At 39.1% G+C, this 21,204-nt stretch overlaps 2 protein-coding genes across 5 annotated transcripts in view; both read right to left on the reverse strand.

Annotated features, from left to right (window-relative positions):
- LOC139959925 (tyrosine-protein kinase Fer-like) overlaps positions 1 to 21,204 on the reverse strand; it is a 39,215-nt gene that overhangs the window by 11,872 nt on the left and 6,139 nt on the right. For 2 of the 4 annotated variants that reach the window (XR_011790255.1, XM_071957862.1), the window contains exons 3-9: positions 18,289 to 18,393; positions 16,247 to 16,342; positions 11,490 to 11,693; positions 7,757 to 7,933; positions 6,532 to 6,737; positions 5,726 to 5,848; positions 4,728 to 4,882 (exon numbers count right to left, since the gene is read on the reverse strand). Coding sequence is in view for 3 of the 4 variants with exons in the window: in XM_071957862.1 (XP_071813963.1) it covers positions 4,728 to 4,882; positions 5,726 to 5,784 (214 nt within the window). In the remaining variant the exon portion in view is untranslated. Of the gene's footprint in view, positions 1 to 4,727; positions 4,883 to 5,725; positions 5,849 to 6,531; positions 6,738 to 7,756; positions 7,934 to 11,489; positions 11,694 to 12,767; positions 12,896 to 16,246; positions 16,343 to 18,288; positions 18,394 to 21,204 lie in introns of those variants that run through there. The other 2 variants (XM_071957863.1, XM_071957864.1) reach the window with 2 other exon arrangements.
- Positions 5,819 to 11,741, reverse strand: LOC139959808 (tyrosine-protein kinase Fer-like). The gene is made up of 5 exons (XM_071957683.1): positions 11,490 to 11,741; positions 7,757 to 7,933; positions 7,323 to 7,327; positions 6,539 to 6,737; positions 5,819 to 5,848 (listed from the first exon to the last, which is right to left on the reverse strand). Exons 1-5 carry the CDS (start codon positions 11,739 to 11,741, stop codon positions 5,819 to 5,821), a joined length of 663 nt encoding a protein of 220 aa, XP_071813784.1.

The raw sequence follows: 21,204 nt of genomic DNA on the forward strand, positions 1-21,204 counted from the left end.
TTAAAAGAAGTTATAACAAAACATTTTAAAAATCATTCTTTAAGTTCCAAAGACTAACACATTTCAGAAGAAAAGCATATTTCTGAGCTCTAGGAATCCATAATGAGCATCCTGACTGGCATTTGAGAACTTTCTATATCTGTTTGTTCAAATTAAACAATTTTGTAAGGCTAAAACCTTATAATTTTGTTTTAATTTTTGCCAAAACTATTGACCTTTTAGGTTTTTCCACAATTATGCATCATATAGAGGGTGTCCTTCTGAATTAAGCAACAATGATATAATCAATTCCTAATTTGAATGAAGTTATTACAAAACATTTCAAAATCATTTTAATATTTAGAGGCTCTAAGTTCCATAGACTAACATTTTAATTTTAGAGAAAAGCATATTTCTGAGCTCTGGGAATCCATATTGAGCATCCTGACTGGCATTTGAGAACTTTCTTTTTTGTTTGTGCCAATTTAACAATTTAAAGTTAGGTATATCTGAGCTTTTGAAATCAATATTTTAGCACCCTGACTTAATATTTGAGTCCTTTATTAAAAACCTTCCATATATTATTGTAAGTCTTTAGTCATTATGATTTTTTTCTAGAATCACAATTTTTTTAAATTGTTCCCAAAGTGATGCATAGGATGCCCTGTTGATTATAAAAATGCAAAGGGTTCAAATAAATTCAGTGTTATTTAAAGCTATATCATAATTTGAGGCTTAATATTTCATAGAACCCCACTTTTAACTCAAGAATAAACCAGACCCTAGTTTGGTGGGAATTCCTAGTTCCTAAACTGTTTAATTTTTGCTAAATTTAAGGTTTGCATAACCTGTCATAATTTTTTCAATTTTCAGCAACAAAGCACAAATTCCTCTTGCTTAAAAAAAAACATGCCATCATTTGATGATGATGTTATATTGCCCCTAATATTAATTATTATGACCAAAAAATAAAAAATAAATTAAAAAATTAAAAATAAAATTAAAAAAAAGTAATAATAATATTTCACTTATATATAGCGCTTATACCAGCAATAGGTCTCAAAGCGCTTCACAAAAGATATGTTACCCCTGGTCAACGATAACCTGTCCCAGAGACAATCCCTCTAGGCGGCTGCAGTTATATACTGCGCCCAATGACAAGTTACCTCACAGGTACCCATTTAACCCCTGGGTCGAGAGAGGCAATTGAGATAAAGCATCTTGCCCAAGGACACAAGGTAATGGACTAGGCAGGAGTCGAACCAGCAATCCTTGGATCACAAGTCTGACGCCTTAGCCAATTGTCCACAACACTCTCTAAGGTTTTGAACACGCAGGTTTTAAAACAGACCCACAGAATATTTCACTTTTATAGCGCTTTTACCAGCAATAGGTCTCAAAGCGCTTTACAGAAGATATGTTACCCCTGGTCAACGATAACCTGTCCCAGAGACAATCCCTCTAGGCGGCTGCAGTTATATACTGCGCCCAATGACAAGTTACCTCACAGGTACCCATTTAACCCCTGGGTGGAGAGAGGCAATTGAGATAAAGCATCTTGCCCAAGGACACAAGGTAATGGACTAGGCAGGAGTCGAACCAGCAATCCTTGGATCACAAGTCCGACGCCTTAGCCAATTGTCCACAACACTCTCTAAGGTTTTGAACACGCAGGTTTTAAAACAGACCCACAGAATATTTCACTTTTATAGCGCTTTTACTAGCAATAGGTCTCAAAGCGCTTTACAGAAGATATGTTACCCCTGGTCAACGATAACCTGTCCCAGAGACAATCCCTCTAGGCGGCTGCAGTTATATACTGCGCCCAATGACAAGTTACCTCACAGGTACCCATTTAACCCCTGGGTGGAGAGAGGCAATTGAGATAAAGCATTTTGCCCAAGGACACAAGGTAATGGACTAGGCAGGAGTCGAACCAGCAATCCTTGGATCACAAGTCCAACGCCTTAGCCAATTGTCCACAACACTCTCTAAGGTTTTGAACACGCAGGTTTTAAAACAGACCCACAGAATATTTCACTTTTATAGCGCTTTTACCAGCAATAGGTCTCAAAGCGCTTTACAGAAGATATGTTACCCCTGGTCAACGATAACCTGTCCCAGAGACAATCCCTCTAGGCGGCTGCAGTTATATACTGCGCCCAATGACAAGTTACCTCACAGGTACCCATTTAACCCCTGGGTCGAGAGAGGCAATTGAGATAAAGCATCTTGCCCAAGGACACAAGGTAATGGACTAGGCAGGAGTCGAACCAGCAATCCTTGGATCACAAGTCCGACGCCTTAGCCAATTGTCCACAACACTCTCTAAGGTTTTGAACACGCAGGTTTTAAAACAGACCCACAGAATATTTCACTTTTATAGCGCTTTTACCAGCAATAGGTCTCAAAGCGCTTTACAGAAGATATGTTACCCCTGGTCAACGATAACCTGTCCCAGAGACAATCCCTCTAGGCGGCTGCAGTTATATACTGCGCCCAATGACAAGTTACCTCACAGGTACCCATTTAACCCCTGGGTGGAGAGAGGCAATTGAGATAAAGCATCTTGCCCAAGGACACAAGGTAATGGACTAGGCAGGAGTCGAACCAGCAATCCTTGGATCACAAGTCCGACGCCTTAGCCAATTGTCCACAACACTCTCTAAGGTTTTGAACACGCAGGTTTTAAAACAGACCCACAGAATATTTCACTTTTATAGCGCTTGTACCATCAATAGGTTTAAAAGCACTTTACAGAAGATATGTTACCCCTGGTCAACGATAACCTGTCCCAGAGACAACCCCTCTAGGCGGCTGCAGTTATATACTGCGCCCAATGACAAGTTACCTCACAGGTACCCATTTAACCCCTGGGTGGAGAGAGGCAATTGAGATAAAGCATCTTGCCCAAGGACACAAGGTAATGGACTAGGCAGGAGTCGAACCAGCAATCCTTGGATCACAAGTCCGACGCCTTAGCCAATTGTCCACAACACTCTCTAAGGTTTTGAACACGCAGGTTTTAAAACAGACCCACAGAATATTTCACTTTTATAGCGCTTTTACCAGCAATAGGTCTCAAAGCGCTTTACAGAAGATATGTTACCCCTGGTCAACGATAACCTGTCCCAGAGACAATCCCTCTAGGCGGCTGCAGTTATATACTGCGCCCAATGACAAGTTACCTCACAGGTACCCATTTAACCCCTGGGTGGAGAGAGGCAATTGAGATAAAGCATCTTGCCCAAGGACACAAGGTATGGACTAGGCAGGAGTCGAACCAGCAATCCTTGGATCACAAGTCCGACGCCTTAGCCAATTGTCCACAACACTCTCTAAGGTTTTGAACATGCAGGTTTTAAAACAGACCCACAGAATATTTCACTTTTATAGCGCTTGTACCAGCAATAGGTCTCAAAGCGCTTTACAGAAGATATGTTACCCCTGGTCAACGATAACCTGTCCCAGAGACAATCCCTCTAGGCAGCTGCAGTTATATACTGCGCCTAATGACAAGTTACCTCACAGGTACCCATTTAACCCCTGGGTGGAGAGAGGCAATTGAGATAAAGCATCTTGCCCAAGGACACAAGGTAATGGACTAGGCAGGAGTCGAACCAGCAATCCTTGGATCACAAGTCCGACGCCTTAGCCAATTGTCCACAACACTCTCTAAGGTTTTGAACACGCAGGTTTTAAAACAGACCCACAGAATATTTCACTTTTATAGCGCTTGTACCAGCAATAGGTCTCAAAGCACTTTACAGAAGATATGTTACCCCTGGTCAACGATAACCTGTCCCAGAGACAATCCCTCTAGGCGGCTGCAGTTATATACTGCGCCCAATGACAAGTTACCTCACAGGTACCCATTTAACCCCTGGGTCGAGAGAGGCAATTGAGATAAAGCATCTTGCCCAAGGACACAAGGTAATGGACTAGGCAGGAGTCGAACCAGCAATCCTTGGATCACAAGTCCGACGCCTTAGCCAATTGTCCACAACACTCTCTAAGGTTTTGAACACGCAGGTTTTAAAACAGACCCACAGAATATTTCACTTTTATAGCGCTTGTACCAGCAATAGGTCTCAAAGCGCTTTACAGAAGATATGTTACCCCTGGTCAACGATAACCTGTCCCAGAGACAATCCCTCTAGGCGGCTGCAGTTATATACTGCGCCCAATGACAAGTTACCTCACAGGTACCCATTTAACCCCTGGGTGGAGAGAGGCAATTGAGATAAAGCATCTTGCCCAAGGACACAAGGTAATGGACTAGGCAGGAGTCGAACCAGCAATCCTTGGATCACAAGTCCGACGCCTTAGCCAATCGTCCACAACACTCTCTAAGGTTTTGAAAACGCAGGTTTTGAAACAGACCCACCGTAACTGCTTTTACCACTTCTTTGCCATACTCAGGCGCGTAGCCAGGAATTTGCCAAGGGCAAACCTGTAAGCAAACCTATCAGAGCCAAATACATGGCTCTGTAAACTATCTTAGAGTAGCGCCATCAAGAGTTGGCGCAGAGTGTACAAGAAAATTTTGGCCGAAAATGCCTCCCAGATCGCTGGAAATGGCACTTCCCAGGCCTTGTAAGTTGCATCTAAGCATTTTCTATTTTGAAATTACTAGGGATATCATAAAAATATACAAAAAAAAATATGCTCAAGGGGGCGGGGGAGGCAATCACCCCCTTGGCGCCCCCTTGGCTAAGCGCCTGGACATATGCATACACAACCTTTACCATAGTTCATGGCCTCAGGGGCCATCCAGTTGATTGGTATCTGTCTCATGTTGTTGCTGTGGATCTGATATTCCTCTTCTTCTCTCGACATTCCAAAATCGCTGATCTTCAGAATATTCTTTGTGCCGACCAAACAATTCCTCGCTGCCAGGTCTCTGTCAGTGAGTAAAAACATTGCCCAAACTACATATTAGATAACAGAGTTTAACAGAGGTATACTGTGGGAACATGACCATGAATAAAAAGCAGTGACCATATATCAATCTAATCGATCTGCTGTAATATACAGAGCATTTGGCATCTCACGTTATTGGGCCCCTCCCAAAAAAATTCTCCCTACCTAAAGGTTTCATTCCTTAGTTAACGTTGACACATTTTCTATAATGTTAACATCATTTCAGTTCCACAGAGTGTTTTTTTCTAACATTCGTGTAGATGGATAGGAGATCGATGGTGTGAGGTGTGGAGGGGAGGGGGTGCATGATGGTGGTGAGGTTCTATCTGTTAACAGAAAGTTACTTTCCACTTCAATTTACTAGCAGCATTCTATATTTACCACCATCAAGAGCAAAATGTCTAATTTCTAAAAGGAGTGGTTATGTCCCATTCTCCTTATTTGGTTAAGTAACAAGAATTTTTGACACTTTCCCTTTGAAAGCAGATATCACACAAAGCTTTAAATAGATATAAGTCTGATGACTTATCTGAGTTCTTCTTGTTTTTTCCTAAACAAACATGTACATACACACACACATGTTTGTATTACATTTAGACTGAGGACCCCATTGTATTTTCCATTGTTCAAATCCACGTACCCTAACCTTAACAATACCCCATACAATAGAATTCTTCCGAGGACGTGGTGATTCTTTAGAAATCGCAACCGAGGACCTGGAATTCTTTTGTTCAAGTCCTTGGTCAGAATACAAACAAGTGCACGCACACATACACACACACACACACACGTTTATAAATCCGAGGACAAATTTTTAGTTTACCTGTGAGTACAACTTTTGCTCTCCAAGTAAGCCATCCCTGATGCTGCATCTTCACTCATCTTGATCCTCTCTGGGACACTCAAGGTCTTACTGTCATCTCGAAGCAACTTCAAAGATCTCCTTCTGCAAAGGTGACAGAGAAGCAAACATCAGTCAGTAAAGTCAATCTTTTCAAAAATTTACTGATTTCATCTCATAAATCTATTATTGTTAAGTCTGTTTTGTGTGTGTCAATTATGATACAAGCCTAACCGTATGCAAATGGAGTTTCTCTATTCATTGTACATGTTGCACAGAAGTGTAAAAGTAAGCCAAAACTAATGAATGATCTTATATTTAACTGCACTATTCTCTGAATGTGTGGCCAGAAATCCACCATACAAAACTTCAATTACTTGAAAATGTCACACAGTTTATTTAGAAAGATATTTATTAGGATATTTATAATATATGGATATATATGGATAATGTAAGTATATTTATAATATTTATAAGTTGGTCAAAATAGGTTACATTCAATCAACCAATACATCTCTACTTAGGGGAAAAGATCTTGAGTTGGGCTATTCAACAAGCAGTGTAAAAATATTTTTCTCTTCAATAAAATTTCACGTTGTTTGCGACCAGAAAATACTTCTCCATACAACTAACCAGAGTGGCAGGGTATCCATATACAATGAGATGTTTACGGTGTACCATATTCCCTAATAAATCAAAGGCCAAATTTGCCCCCTAATCTAACTAATTTGATAGCTGTCACGGAAAAAAAGGACTGATGTCAAATCCATTTTTTTTCTGGTTTTGACCTTGTACAAGCTCCATGACGATGTAGATTGGATGTCTGTCTGTTGCCACGCCGATAAGTTTGACGATGTTAGGATGGTTGTAATTCTTGAGGATGTAGGCCTCTGAGAGGAACTTCCTTCTCGTTGCTGCGTCCACCGTAGCCTTGCACGTCTTGACGGCGACAGGTTTATTCTTAAATGTTGCTTTGGACGTTACCGAAATGTCCCTGCATGTACACAAGAAAAAGGATGCTTATGAAACTAAAAGAACAATGCAGTCAACAAACCCCTCACCCCCACCCCCACCCCCCCATTTCATTTTTTTAATATTTCATTTCACTAAGGGTGCAATAGAGAAGAGTTACAACCTAACACAGTTTTAACAAAATATTCATACAAAAAATCACTCCTTTTTTTCTTTTTCTTTTCACCTTACATAAAGAATGCAGCAGTAGTATAGACAAAGAGATGTCACATGCGAGGTCATGTGATATGTCACATGAGAGCTCACAATATATGTCACATGAGAGGCAACCAGTGGCTTAATCAACCATAAAACAGTCATTTCTCATTGCCTACAGCTGCAGGGTAACATCTTATGTTAGCTGTACCAACAGTACGAATCTCCCCAACTAACTCAACATTACTACGCACACATACTGTGTTGATAGGAATAGACTGGAGTAAACAACATGACACATGTTGTGTACACAGGGTCATCCCTGTTAGATTCAAATACAAGTAAATTGGCCAAAAAAAAATACAAGGTTTCGGGGTCACTGGTACAAAGTGGGTAAATGTCAGTGAAATACCTCATCTACCAATTAACTTTCCAATACCATTAAAGGCAATAAAGACTCGCCCCAAACCGCATGCGGCCATCTGAAAAAATTTAACTCTCTGTTGCTTGCAAGTGACGTTTTGTTCGTGTCGCAACAAAATGTAGACAGTAGTGAAACTTGATACCTTGTTATCTTTAGCTGAAACTGAGATGTCCATCGCTGTATCGTTTGTATACTGTGCTGTGGGTATTGACCGCAGCTGTATGTACTGACTGTACACTAGTGACTAATTACCGAAGGTAGCAAGCTGTGTGTGTATTTTCTGGGATCGATGGTGGTGTGTAACACTTCTGTTACACCTCATTCGAAACTAGGTCAGATTACTGGCATTAGACGTTTCTCTTTTTGCGCGAGTCTTCACACCCTTTAAAAGATTGAATCGTTGTGTCTTTCATGAAACTCACCTGTCCTAATTTGGTGTCCAGCAGGATGTCCTCGTGTCGAAGGTCGTGCTCGTCCTTGACCTTACTTATTGGATTTCTGATCATCGCGTTGGACGCTTTCGTCACCGGTGTTTGAGTTGACATGTGATGGTTCACCAGTTCCTGGATTGACCCAAAACTCCCTCCTTCCAATCGATTCTGTAAAAAACCAGAACATTCAGAAAAATGTGTGGAGGAGAAAAGTCAGGCTTAATGATATCATGTATCAAACACACACAGTATGCCATTTCAATTTTATACATTGTCATCACGTAATGTGAGGGAGGATGGTGAAGGGAGAACCCAGATGTGTGGAGGGGGGACCTTTGAGGACCCCTAGCCCCACCACTGCATACATATGATGGTATTGTAACCAACCCTTTTAATTCCCCAGTGAATGAAGTCGCCAGGAGGAAAATCCTGTGGCGACTAGATCTTTATTTTTCTCAAATTCTGGTCGCCCAGAATGAAAATGTGATCGCCACTTTGATATATGCTAAATATTTGTACAAAAAACACTAGGCCTAGGCTCAACATTGAGTAGCACTACTGTCAGTACTGACTACACTACTATACAAAGAGATTCATTTCACCGAAACACCCCTTTTCCTTACCACCTGAAGAAAACCGTCTTTTATAAATTATAGTACCTTTAATAGGGTTGGGCGATATATTGAAAATTATTATTATCGCCAAATTTTTTTCAAGACGATACTTTTTAAGGATTGAACATATGACGATAATTTCTTGCGAAAGAAATTTGAAATAAAATGTGGAAAAAAAAAGTGATTATCCTTTTTCCATTTTATGTGTAAATGTTATTCTAGCATTCCATGGTTAAGAAAGTTGAAAAGAAATAAAGTTTATCAACTTCATTTTACTGACTTTTGAACTTCGTAAAAAAACCCGTCCTTTACAACATTGACTGCATAGAGGAAAAAACTCTGAAAATCAGTAGAGAAATTACCAAATGTGTACGAACAGTAAGTTGGTACACCTTTCAAATTTTACGAAAGATCCAGCAAAATACTTTCGAAAAATTCACGCGAAACTGGCATATCGTGCTAAATGCAACTAATGCCATGTAAACAAAGCTCTAGTTCAACCAATTATGAATTAACCATAAGACAACATTTGGTGTCAAGCAGGGGGAAAAGAAAGTATATCCTAGAATTTCCACCAAAAAAAAAGGAAAAATTGATTGTGTATAGTAAATAGCCTAACCACTTCGTCGGTTACGGATCTCACGTAACTACAAAAACACAACTAATTGTATTTTGCGAAGTTGACGTTTTCTACAAGAACATGGAAACAATATTTAGCATTTAGTTAATCATGCCAAGTGGCCTAAAACATGGGATTAAAAGGTTTATTTCCATAAAGATAGCCATACTGTAGCTATTGGGGCCTTGATATCGTGCTATGTCTGTATGATATAGACTGTGCCTCGTGTATCATGGGGAATAGAATGTTTTGTTCATGCGGAGGAGTCGGTTGGCTTGAGGTGTGTTTTACTTACCTTTATGTTACGGGGATATTTACCTACTTTTCTTGAACATCTAAGATAAAATTTCGCATAACTTTACCGATCCTTTATTGACTGACCTAATTTATTCTAGAGTGGAGCCTAAATAGTTTACTCCATGAAAAGTTTTTTGGAAACGTGCCAAAAATGTTAACAAACAGGTGTTAGACAGGGGGGTTGTTTGGCAAGGTACTGTACCTGGGAAAGTTCGCAGCATATGTACAGTAGCCTACAGTGATATTTAAGTAGGGGTAAACACTGCAGTTGTAAACTGATGAACAAATAGTACACGCTGTTCATTGTTAGGCAGTCTCGAAACGGGGCTTTGCCGAACGTAGTTTGATTCATAATATCAACAGTTTTGTAAGTTTAACTTTTTAAAGTTTGTAAGACAGTTAAATCTCTTTTCATTTTATCACATAATATAGCAACTCTCACTTGTCATTTTCAAATTTTCATCAGTTTCGTGACAATTTAAATTCAAAAAGTTGTCAGTATTTAAATCCTCAACTGCGAATTTTTTTATCGCCAGACACGCAAAAATACTAAAATTTTCCGGGGCCTTTGCCCCCTGGACCCCACGCAAGGGGGTTCCACCCCTTGACCCCATCGGTGTATTACCATTACGTTGCTAAAAAATTTTGTCGAGTAGCCTACACATGTCATTATCATACTGGGGTTGAGCTATACAGCAGCTTGAAGGTTCTCTGCTTGAAACAATGCAATACAATGTGGAGAAATAAACTGAAACTGTATCGCAAATTAGCTTGCATTAAAATTTTCACCGAATAGTAACTTATATCTCTAACCACATGGCAGCCTAACACACTAAGTCAATGGGAAAATCAAGCCTAAACCATCTGTTTATTCGTTGAATTTGTGTCGCAGTTAGCTTCAGAGATCAACGTTACGGTCGATGTTCTCTCTTTAACATACATATGTGGCATAGCTTAACTATCCTTTTGCTTAAATTCTGATTTGTCAATATGGGTTTTCTGAAGTTCTTGGGGCCGTATATTTAATGCAATGGCTGATTCAGTTTTTAATTCATAGCTACGTACCACTCGTTGAACAAGGCTCATAATGTATAGGCCCAGGTAAAGGCTGCTTTTATCGAACTTTCGAGTAGCGGAGTTTCACAATTGTTCATAAGAGACCCAAGAAATTTTATTTGTGAGGTTTGATAACGTGGAAGATTTGCAAGAATTATATAAAGTTCTGAATCTCGGACATTTGGTAGTGGCGGATTTTAGTGTATAAGTCACTTTGCAACATAAACTACCGCTCTATTGACTGTCAAAACTGCAAAAGTTAATCCGGTCACTTGGCCAAGTTTGCTCATTGTTTGTGAAGAATAACCAGCCTTGTGTTGTCAGGACGCTGTGCTCATTACTCCGGCTGGCAACCAGCTTGTGTGCATTCAACCATGGGACCAATATGCACATGCATAATGAGCAAGGGGTGCGAGATTTCCACCGGCCCGGAACCGGCGGTTAGATTTTCGAGGCTTCCCTAAGTTAAACTTCATTTTTTTTTAAAGATTGTACGACAGATTAAATTCTTTTCATTTTATCACATAATATAGCTACTCTAACTTGTCATTTTAAAAATTTCATCAGTTTTGTGACAATTTAAATTTAAAAAGTCGTCAGTATTTTGAATCCTCAACTTCGGATTTTTTATCGCCAGACACGCAAAACTACTAAAATTTTCCGTGGTTATTTATTTATATTCAAGGGAACAGTTCATAACAATCTCAGATATTCTCTTTGAATGTCCCCTCCATATATCTCTCTTTCTCCCTCCACGGAATTTGGAACGGGAAATCCTTTCAATATTAATTTTATAGCAACGTGCGTTTAGTCAGTAAGTACATTTCAGTTTTTTGTAAAGCATTGGTGAAATTTTCAGTTGCAAAAACTGATCGGCGAAGTATCATAGGGCTGGCGACTAGCATTAATTTTTCCAGAAATTCTCCAATTCTCCAATGCGACCATGGCGACCGTAATTAAAAAGGGTTGATTGTAACACCAAAATGTGTATTTTACATGGTGTTCTTACATGCTTGCTATTATTTAAAAGAAAAAAAACACTATTGTAATAATAGCTATCAGCAATAAGTCCCAAGATTGATATGCTGTCATAGATGGGTTAACGCTCTGCAGGTTTAAAAACTTGCAATTGACTGACCATACTATCGTCTTGTTTTACGATCGGGAAGTGCCTCTGTTTATCAGCGGACCTGCAGGAGAGCACGTACTGGCCGGAGGCGTCACTCTTGAATCTGACAATAAAGTCTCCCTCCTGTTTCAGCAGCTCCTCCGTCTCCTGTCCCGGCAGGGCGCCGTGGTACCAGGCTTCATCCTCCAGGGGCACGTCCTTGTTGTTGCTAGGCTGTAGACACAAACATCTCTGCTGTAAGTTACTCAACATCAACAACATTCTGTTAAAACAACAACTTTGGACAACAAAAAATATAACTGAACCTAACTGTCATAGGAGCCTGACTAGACACAATGAAGTCAGACCACTGTAGGAGCACGCTTCTCTGATCTAATGTTAGTTCAGCTGGAAGATTCCACTTATCAAATGACATGTGCTCACTGTCACCTGACAGTGCACTAGTCACCTGATTGAGTGCACATATCACCTGACTGAGTGCATTTGTCACCTGATTGAGTGCACTTGTCACATGACTTCAGTGCATAAGAATGGTCTACCCTTCACCCACCCCAGACCGAATACTTGCTAACTTCACCTAAGCCTAAGCAGAATAAGAGATTGAAATAAGCCAACACAATAGGATTAACTCATATCTCCCATTCTTGGTATTATTTAAATGTACTATAAATTAACCATTGTCCACAGTTCTTCAATAGTGAGTGGCCAAATGCTTAACACGCTAAAAAATTTCAAAATTGTTGAAAGTACTTCCCGGAAGGCTCTGAGCCTCTCTACATAATACTCAGAGGGTGGGTGAGTGTTCAATTAGATAAATAAATGTCTCAGTGAGTTTATATGCTTCGTGGGTTGAAACAATATACTTGTGGTTTCATTGATGTTTTGGTATGTGTAGGGGAAACACTGACGACTATTAATATCAGTATTTAATGCTTTAATATTCACACACACACTTGTAACTTATATAAACTCCCTTCATACCTCTTTAATACTTCACACCCACGCATGTTTATGAGACTGATATTTTTACAGGTATATTAAAACAAAGCGAATCTAAAAACATATCAGTAAAGAATTGCCAAGGTATAATAAATTCAGGTTGCAGATAAACCTAGCTTCCTTTAAAAAAGTATCAATAAATTCTGAGGTTTAAACTTCCTTGCAATCTATAAAATAGTATTCCCACCTAACATTGCCTAACAGAATGGAACATGCACTGAAGCACTGGGAACCTAAATAACTCAGACAAAGTAAAACAAAAAGTTAAAGCAACTAGGAAACAGTCACCTTTATCACTAGTATACTAGCACTCTCTACAGCTAAATAAACTTTAACACACCTGCTGGCCTTGTTTATCAAACACGAGACACCTTGCAACTAGCATTACGTGAAGGTTAACACAATAGCCAAAGCATGTTTGGAAATGTCATGTCATAAGTGTAGTGTTAGTAGAAATCAAGTAGGATAATCTGCTAGAAAAGAATACTTCCTTGTCTTAGGATCTGTTTCGCTTGAATCTCCCAGAGGAAGGAGTCTTGACTAAGACAACAATGGAGATTCATAATTCAGGATGTTTGTACATGAATTAAATTTCAACTAGCTTTAATTACGTCTCCAGTTTTAGCAACAGAGGATAGGAGGAAACAGGAGAACTAGCACATCTCCAAGCAGACACAAATTTTCTCTGACATTCAGATCAACTCTTAACAGTTAACATACAGAATATAGTAATTTATCATGTCTTATTTATAGAGGGAGCCTGGTTAAAGGTCATATGTTTTTTCCTCCCAAGTTCATTGAAGACATTTCTTGTCAGTTAAATAGGACATTTAAGTGTCTCATGCCATATGGTGGCCAAAGCGAGAACTTAAGTGCAAATGATTGGTCATGGATTACCACTTTTCTAGCACATTTTCACATACATATATGGTCATTTTCACAATCAGTGGTGTAACTTTCAATATTGGTACTTATTGCTTTGTAACTCAGTGACCAAATACCAGAATTCTTAGATTTTTTGCCATTTAACCATCCTAAGTGAAGTCTACCTTGGGTAGCTTAAAAACTTTCTCGGTTTCTACAGGTGGATTTGGTGGCCTTAAATATGCTTAAAATATGCTAGTTCAGCCCTACACTTTCAACTACACTGTTTTTGTCAGAGCCTGTACTTTTTGGTGGAAGGTATTTTCCAGTTCTTATTTGGTTGATATTATCAACAGGTGTCCAAACTAAAATGCAATTGTGTTCCCCAGGTTTCCTTCTTTTCCTTCTCCAAGGACCGGTTGCTAGATTTTGTCGTTCGGAGGTGACGTTTTCCGTTAACAATTGGTACCTAAGTTTGACTGCAACTAAGTTCTAATTAAGCGGTGTAAATTTTGTTAAGTAAGGTTGCATTATTACAATAACTAATGTGTCTAATATCTGGGCCCTAAAAGAATTGTGTAAATTTCAAATTTAATGTTAACTTTTCTGTTAACTTTTCCGTCACCTCCGAAACAAAGCATTCTTCAGCCCAAGATTTAAGTAAACAATAGTATAGCCATTTTGAACTTATTAAAATATACCTCACCAGCTAACGTAATATTTGAGTAAAATTTGTGACAACATGACCAGTCGTTTTAATTTCTGGGAGATTCTTAACTTTCTGTTAACATGCATCACCTCCGAAACACCTTGTCCCCTCCGAAACAGGTTAGTTGGAAATTTTATCTCTACTAAATCCAATAAACATCTTCCTTGGCTAAAACTCATATTACAGTAATTCTGTAGAGGTGTAGCAACCAGTATGATAATATCTTTTAAAAGGTCCTTTATTAATTGGGTCAATCCATGCCAAATCAACAGATTTTTGGGTCGATTCCACGTCGACCCTCTCTGAATCGCCTGAAATTGATATGGTGTCTTGCCACATGTCTCAAAGGATGAAATTGGGCAAAAAAACTTTTGAAAAACTTTTGGTTGCTAGGATATGGCCACACCTAGCAACCAAATCCAGATTGCATTTTGAGAGCCCTAAATTTATGTCACGTTTGGAGGCATCTTTTGCATAAATGTAAAGTATTTTATGTCTGATATTGCAAATATTATGGAAGACATGTGACCAGCTTTCAAATTTAGCTAATTTTGAGGAAATTTTACAGTCTCAATTTTTTGGTAACAAGTAATTAAAATGGCAAAAAATGAGATAGGGGCCTTTTCTGGCCCTACTTTGAGTGTGCTCTATATTCACAAGCAATGGCATGTTTGAGTTTTAATTTGCATAGAATCCTTGTACAGTGGTAGTTGTACGGGAAAAGTGCCCAAAAAATGTTGAGCCGGTCGTACCTTTTACGAACAGCGCCCTTAAGTTTAAGAAATCTCACTTCTGGCCCTAATTGGGGGTCCAATTTGGGGCTGTGGGTAAATTTGAATTTTTCTTTAAATACCATTTTTCAGGAGTGTATTGACTATTTTTAAAAACTCAAGTCAAAAAGTTGTGTATTTTGTGTTATCTACTCACATTCACGACTCGAAAATTGCGAAAATCACATAGTTCATATGTATGAAAATGCCTGCACAAGCCGATTCGAGTAATTCAAATGACAACTTCTTAGCATTAGCATAAAGGTGCTTAATAATTAAGAGGGTGGTACACTAGCATAAGGACTACCAATAAACTGCATTTTCAGGGTCACATGCCCAACGATGCCTGTGAACAGCGCCCTCAAACATCACATTTTACCAACATTTTGGGCTATTTTGGCATTTCAAGGTCAAATTTGGTCACAATTAAAACATTTATTTTTTGTTTTCAATACTAAACTAGTAAGACATGTATAGTTATGATGCAAAGAATGAGCTCTGGGCAACTTGGATTGGATATTAGCCCTCTGTGAGGAGACATTATTTAGGGTGTTTGACTTGGCCTTATCTGTTTTTTAAATAGTTTTAAGTTAAAATTAAGAAAAACAATCCTTGATTTCCAATGAATTTTTAGTTAACATGGAAATATCTGCAATAGTATTATAAACTTTCTGCCAAATTCTTTTCATTTTTTAGTAACATATAATGATTTACAGTAAGCATTTTAAAGTTTACTTGATCAGAGTACTGTTTTAACACTGTAAAATATGGTTGCTTAAAAATATTTCTTTTTGCTTAAAGTTTCCTAGAGTCATACAGTCACTGAAAAATTACTCCCATAAATGTATATGTTTAAGCTCCAAAATGTTGAAGATACAAAAATTTGAACCCTTTAACATGTGATGTTAGTAAAAATTTCAATATGGTGTTTGAAATTTTGGCCCTGAGTGTACAAAAGTTTAACCACTGATTGTGAAAATGACCATATACATGCACGCATACAGGGGGATAGAAGCTTGCGGGCATGTGCCTCCCAACTATTTTTCAAAATAGCAAATGTGCCCTACTGGCAATAAAATGTGCCCCTTTGATGAAGAACTGTCTTTTGGATATCTTAAGCCTTTGTTAATTTAAAAAAAAAATGCACCAAAATTGTATTGATAACATACTAACACATCATATACAGTATATTTAAGTGATTTGGCCGGGGTGTATCTGTTTATAGCATAACAAGTGGTGATTGTGGAATGAGAAAGTGCCCCTCTGATGTTGTGCCCCCCCCACTTTTTGGAAGCTTCCTACCCCCTGCACCCACACATACTTATACATGAATACACAAACACATACACACACACACGCAATCACCATCGCATAGATTAATTCGGCCTTCGGCAATGAATCAATAGATTGTTAAAATATCCTACCTGTAGTGAATGATTTATGTAATCTCTTCAATCGGTTTTCCCAAGACTCTGTATCAGATTCCATATCACTTTCACAGTCCTCCTCATATGGATCAACTGGAACAAAAAAAATTATAAATGCTATGAATGATATCTGTTGCAGAATTAGGCATGAACCCAAGAGGTAATTGAATTGCCACTGGTAGTAGTTTTACTTAAGTGTAATCTTTTTTGGCAAACAGGTATTGAAAAATCCCAATCTGCTCTTCTCTAGCTATGGTGGTTAGCACCATATAGCTATCTCTAGTTGATCTTAGCATCATATGACCAATTCTTCAGCATCAATTTAAGATACAGTACCGTACTTAACTGAGTATTTGCTAGTGTGACTACAACTATGACTTGAGCAGAAGGAAAAGAAACAGGTCTATGCAGTCATGCTTGTGTGTATGGATGTATATGTGTATATGTAAGTGACATGCATCAGTGGCGGCTGGAACGGGGGAGGGGGGCTTGGGGGGCCTCGGACCCCCAATGAAAAAGTTGAGGGGGCAAATGCATGATAAGCCCCCCCAATATTTACCAAGGCTCCGAAACGTGCATCTGCTCATTTTTCAATGCATACTTGTCGATCTGTCCGATGCACACGTATACTATATAGGTGTAATAATTTTAGTAAATGCTGGGGGGACCCTCGGCCTGTCCCCTGGCTATAGACCACATTGTCACTCCAACCGTGTCTTCACGCCAAGTGAAAAGTGGAAGCAGTGAGTGTGAGTACTGGTAAGCTCAACACAACTTCGTCTTAGGCCAATGAGTAATAGCTACTCTCTTAAAACACCATCGAATATATACAAATAACAATGTTTTTACAGATTTTTACGTGCAGTCTGAGAAAGTGCAGGCTTCAGACCCATATTTTAGGGCTAGTTATTCGCAGCTTAAAACACTCGGGTAGTGCCGTTTCCTGCCATCTGGGGGTTTGAAAAACCCAAAATTTTCTTGTACACTCCGCGCCAACCGATGGTGGCGCTTCGCTTAGATAGTCTCCACACATTAGCCCCCCCAATAATTTTCCCGTTCCGCCGCACCTGACATGCATGTGATGCCACTTGTAAACATAATAACTATACTTAAAGCAATCTTCAGTTGAGCTCATACTAGGTAGGTAGAATACCTTTTTGTGAGTACATGGTCCCTATTGCTGTTGGTTGAGGTCAACGTTCATCTGAGGTAAAAAACTGTTAACCTTTAATCATCGTAATTTGAGACAAATTTCAATTAAATTCATGCTTGTTATGTAGATTATTCATAGTGAGTACATGGTCCCTATTGTTTTTCTCAAAGGTCAACAGATGTCAAACACTGACAACCTTGTAAACACCTTATCTTGACAAGACACACTTCAATTGAGCTCATATATTAGTATGTGTATTCTTTCGAGTGTTTATATGACCCATATTGTTTTATATGGAGGTTAACAGAGGTCAAACATAGAAACCTTGTAAACAATATATATCTTAATGAGGTAAACTTCAATTGAGCTTATACAGTACTTGGTGGGTAGGTTACCCATAGTGAGAAGGTAGGTAGGTTTTCTTCTGTGCCAGATGGCTCATAAGGTAACTAGTGCTTAAACCTGGTTTCCATGATGCAAGTAAAATCAGAGTCAAACACTCCCCCAATCCGTCAATCCCTTGCTTACTAGCCCCTAGCCAAAGCTAGCGCCCATTTTAGAGATGGGTGGACTGAAGCAAATGGAGTATTAAAAGTGTCTTGCACAAGGATTCAACGTATTGAATATGCCACCTGTGGGACTCAGACTCACAACCTGTGTGTTACGAGTCAAATGCACAAGGCACTAAGCCACCATGACCCATAGTGAGTGAATTATTTCTATTAGTTTTTTTCGGCAGTCAAAGGTCATGTGCGGTCAACAGAGGTCCAGCAATGTGTGGGACTATGTGCGTGCCATAATGCAAAAGTGGACCTATTCCAGATTGGACTTTGTTTGGGGACCCCTGCATATATGTCCCTGGCTTAAGGATAACAATTTTCCTTACCAGGCTACAATGCTTTTTGCCTTGTTGGACAACCTCTCTTTGGGGTTGACCTGGAAGAACATGCTTGGTCAAGATCGCTACTTTCACTATCTTCATCCAGGGTACCTGCAAACCAAAATAAAAGAACCATGTACGATTTAATTAATTGTAAGTATGAAATTCATTCTTTCAACAAGAAATTGATAGGTAGATATTGATGGTTTGGAATATAAGAATTTCAGGTATCCTTTGGCTCCATATTCAAGAACGTCATATTCACTACAAATATTGTATTCTCATAATTAATTTACAACACTGTGATTTCTTCTGACTAGTAGCCGCATAGGCGTACGAGGCGGGGGGGCAGGGGGGCAGAATGCCCCCCCAAATTTCCAGAGGACAAGAAATTCGGGCAAAAGTCCTGAAAAATTCGGGCAGCCTAAGAGGAGAAAAAAAAATATATATATATTTCTTTTTTCTCCTCTTAGGCTGCCCGAATTTTCAGGACTTTTGCCCGAATTTCTTGTCCTCTGGAAATATATATATAAATATGCAGTAGCTTGCCCGAATCTTTTTCAAGTTTTTGCCCGACAATTCCATGATTTTCTTTATTTAGCATCATGATGCCCGAATATTTCTGTGTAACACCACCGTAAGCGCAGTTCATCTGGGCTACCACGCTTTTTGCACGATCGATTTTTTTTCTAACTATTCAATTGTATACCTGGACCGAGGGCGGCGGAACCGGGGGGGGCACAGGGGGCACGTGCCCCCCACTTTTCCTCAGGTTAAAAATGTGCCTTTTTTCTACATAAAAACTGAGGTGCCTCAAGTTAGCAAGAAGCCAGGGAACCAGAATGAACACTCGGGAAGGGCAATCTGAGGGGTTTGTAAAACCAAAAATTTTCTAGTACGCTCCGCGCCAACCGATGGTGGCGCTCCGCTCAGATAGTCGTGCATACAACTTTGCAAATCTTGGCTAAGCCAGTGACTTTTAATGAATTTCTGTGGGTCAAACTCAAAGCTATTTCGAATGGAAAAAAATTGTTAAGATATTAACAAGAAAAAAACTCTAATTCGGAAGATTCCTACATTAGCAACTAGCATGATTTCACCTCATTTTGTCTCAAAAGAAAACTTGTTCCTTGTTCCCAATTTGCGCATTGGATATTGCAGTGCTAGTATGCATATTTTCCTTTAGGGGCGGGGGGGGGCGTTGATGGAGTGATGTGTATACACAAATAAGATAATACAATAAGAGTTATAAAGGGTACTAAATGTAAGCCTGCATCAGTCCAATCGAATTTCTGCAAAGTGCCCTTTGATGTCGGTAAACCCCCCCCCAGATTAAAAGTGCTTCCGCCGCCCTTGACCTGGACATCCCCAACATGAGTGTATATAAGAAACATTTTCTTTTTCATGGATGGTGGGGGAAGGGGGGAGTGCCTACAAGCCTAGAAGTATATAGGTTTATCATATTCTTTGTTATATTTTATACTTTTTTGTGAGACAAATTGCAGTCTCACCCGACACAGCGACATTATCCCGCCTACGCGTCGTTGAACAATGTATGTTTTTCTGGAGGTAGCTGAGTACTGTGTTAAAATAATAAATACTGTAACTAAATAGGAGCTTAAAAAATATACTGTCCCATTTTTCCCCTTCAAAGTGATGTTACCATTTTTTCTTCTTCTAATTTACCAAATTTTTGGGGAAGTGTAAATTTCTAAAACGTGAGATTATAAAATAAAGAATGTTTAGATGCAACTTGCAAGGCCTCAGAAGTGCCGTTTCCGGCAATCTGAGAGGCATTGTGTGCCAAAAATTTTCTTGTACGCTATGCGCCAACCGATGGTGGCGCTCCGCTTAGATAGTGTCACGGGAACTTTCGGGCACAAAAAGTTCTGCCCCCCCAAACTGAAATGGTCCTGTACGCCTATGAGTAGCCATAATGGTAGGCTTACATGGACTGTACTGTATGTTAATCAGTCCATGTACAATATTCAGCCCATAGCCATGTACTGTTGGACACCTCACTGAAGTATGTCATTCAACGCATGTGTTGTTTAGAATGATTTAGTACTTAAGCACACTTTTTTAACTACCCATTATTTTTTGCAGTGGCATAGTGAGGGGAGCAAGGGAACTTTCCCCAAGGCACAGGGTATAGGGCCCCCTGCCCCTCGGTGCTGATAATGCTCACTATGCCACTGATCGTACTTGGAGTTTTTGCATGCAAGACATCATCAAAATTTGCAATATATTGAAGAAATTACAGCAATTACAACAAACTGAATGTTGACACCCAGCATGTAGCCATCCATGCGTGTGCATACTGTAGTAGGACACTTGTCACTGGTCCATCTTATTCCAGGGAGTTCATAAAGTAATGGATTTACCACCAGCGAGAAGACACGTACATGAATAAATAGGAGGTGGGATACATCTGATTTCCTCTATCTTAAACAATATTTTGTGTCACCTTTACATATAAGTAACATTAGGTAAACACATACATACCATATGAGTATTTAATGAGTAACATTAGGATATTCAAAATTTCTAATACCTCAAAATATTGAAATTATACAGATCAATGATTGGTAAGTAGGACATTCAGCATACAACCATTCACACATGAGGGTGAGACACTTGTTACTGGTCTATCTTAGTTAGGGAAATTATTAGTTAAAGATGATAAACCTGTCTAGCTCCTATTGAAGCACTACACAACCTTTGAATGTGTTACATCTTCCATACACTACCTCATATATAGACTAAAGAATTCCTGCTATATATAGAATGAACATAGACTTGTGTGTGTCATGAACACATGTGGCCTCCACTTCTGAATATCTATATATATATTATAAATAGGAAACATATTCCTTATATGTTAAAGACATACAGCTAAATGAATACTGTAGTAGGTAGGCC

The sequence above is a fragment of the Apostichopus japonicus genome, chromosome 19 (genome assembly GCF_037975245.1).
Source record: "Apostichopus japonicus isolate 1M-3 chromosome 19, ASM3797524v1, whole genome shotgun sequence".
NCBI lineage: Eukaryota > Metazoa > Echinodermata > Holothuroidea > Aspidochirotida > Stichopodidae > Apostichopus > Apostichopus japonicus.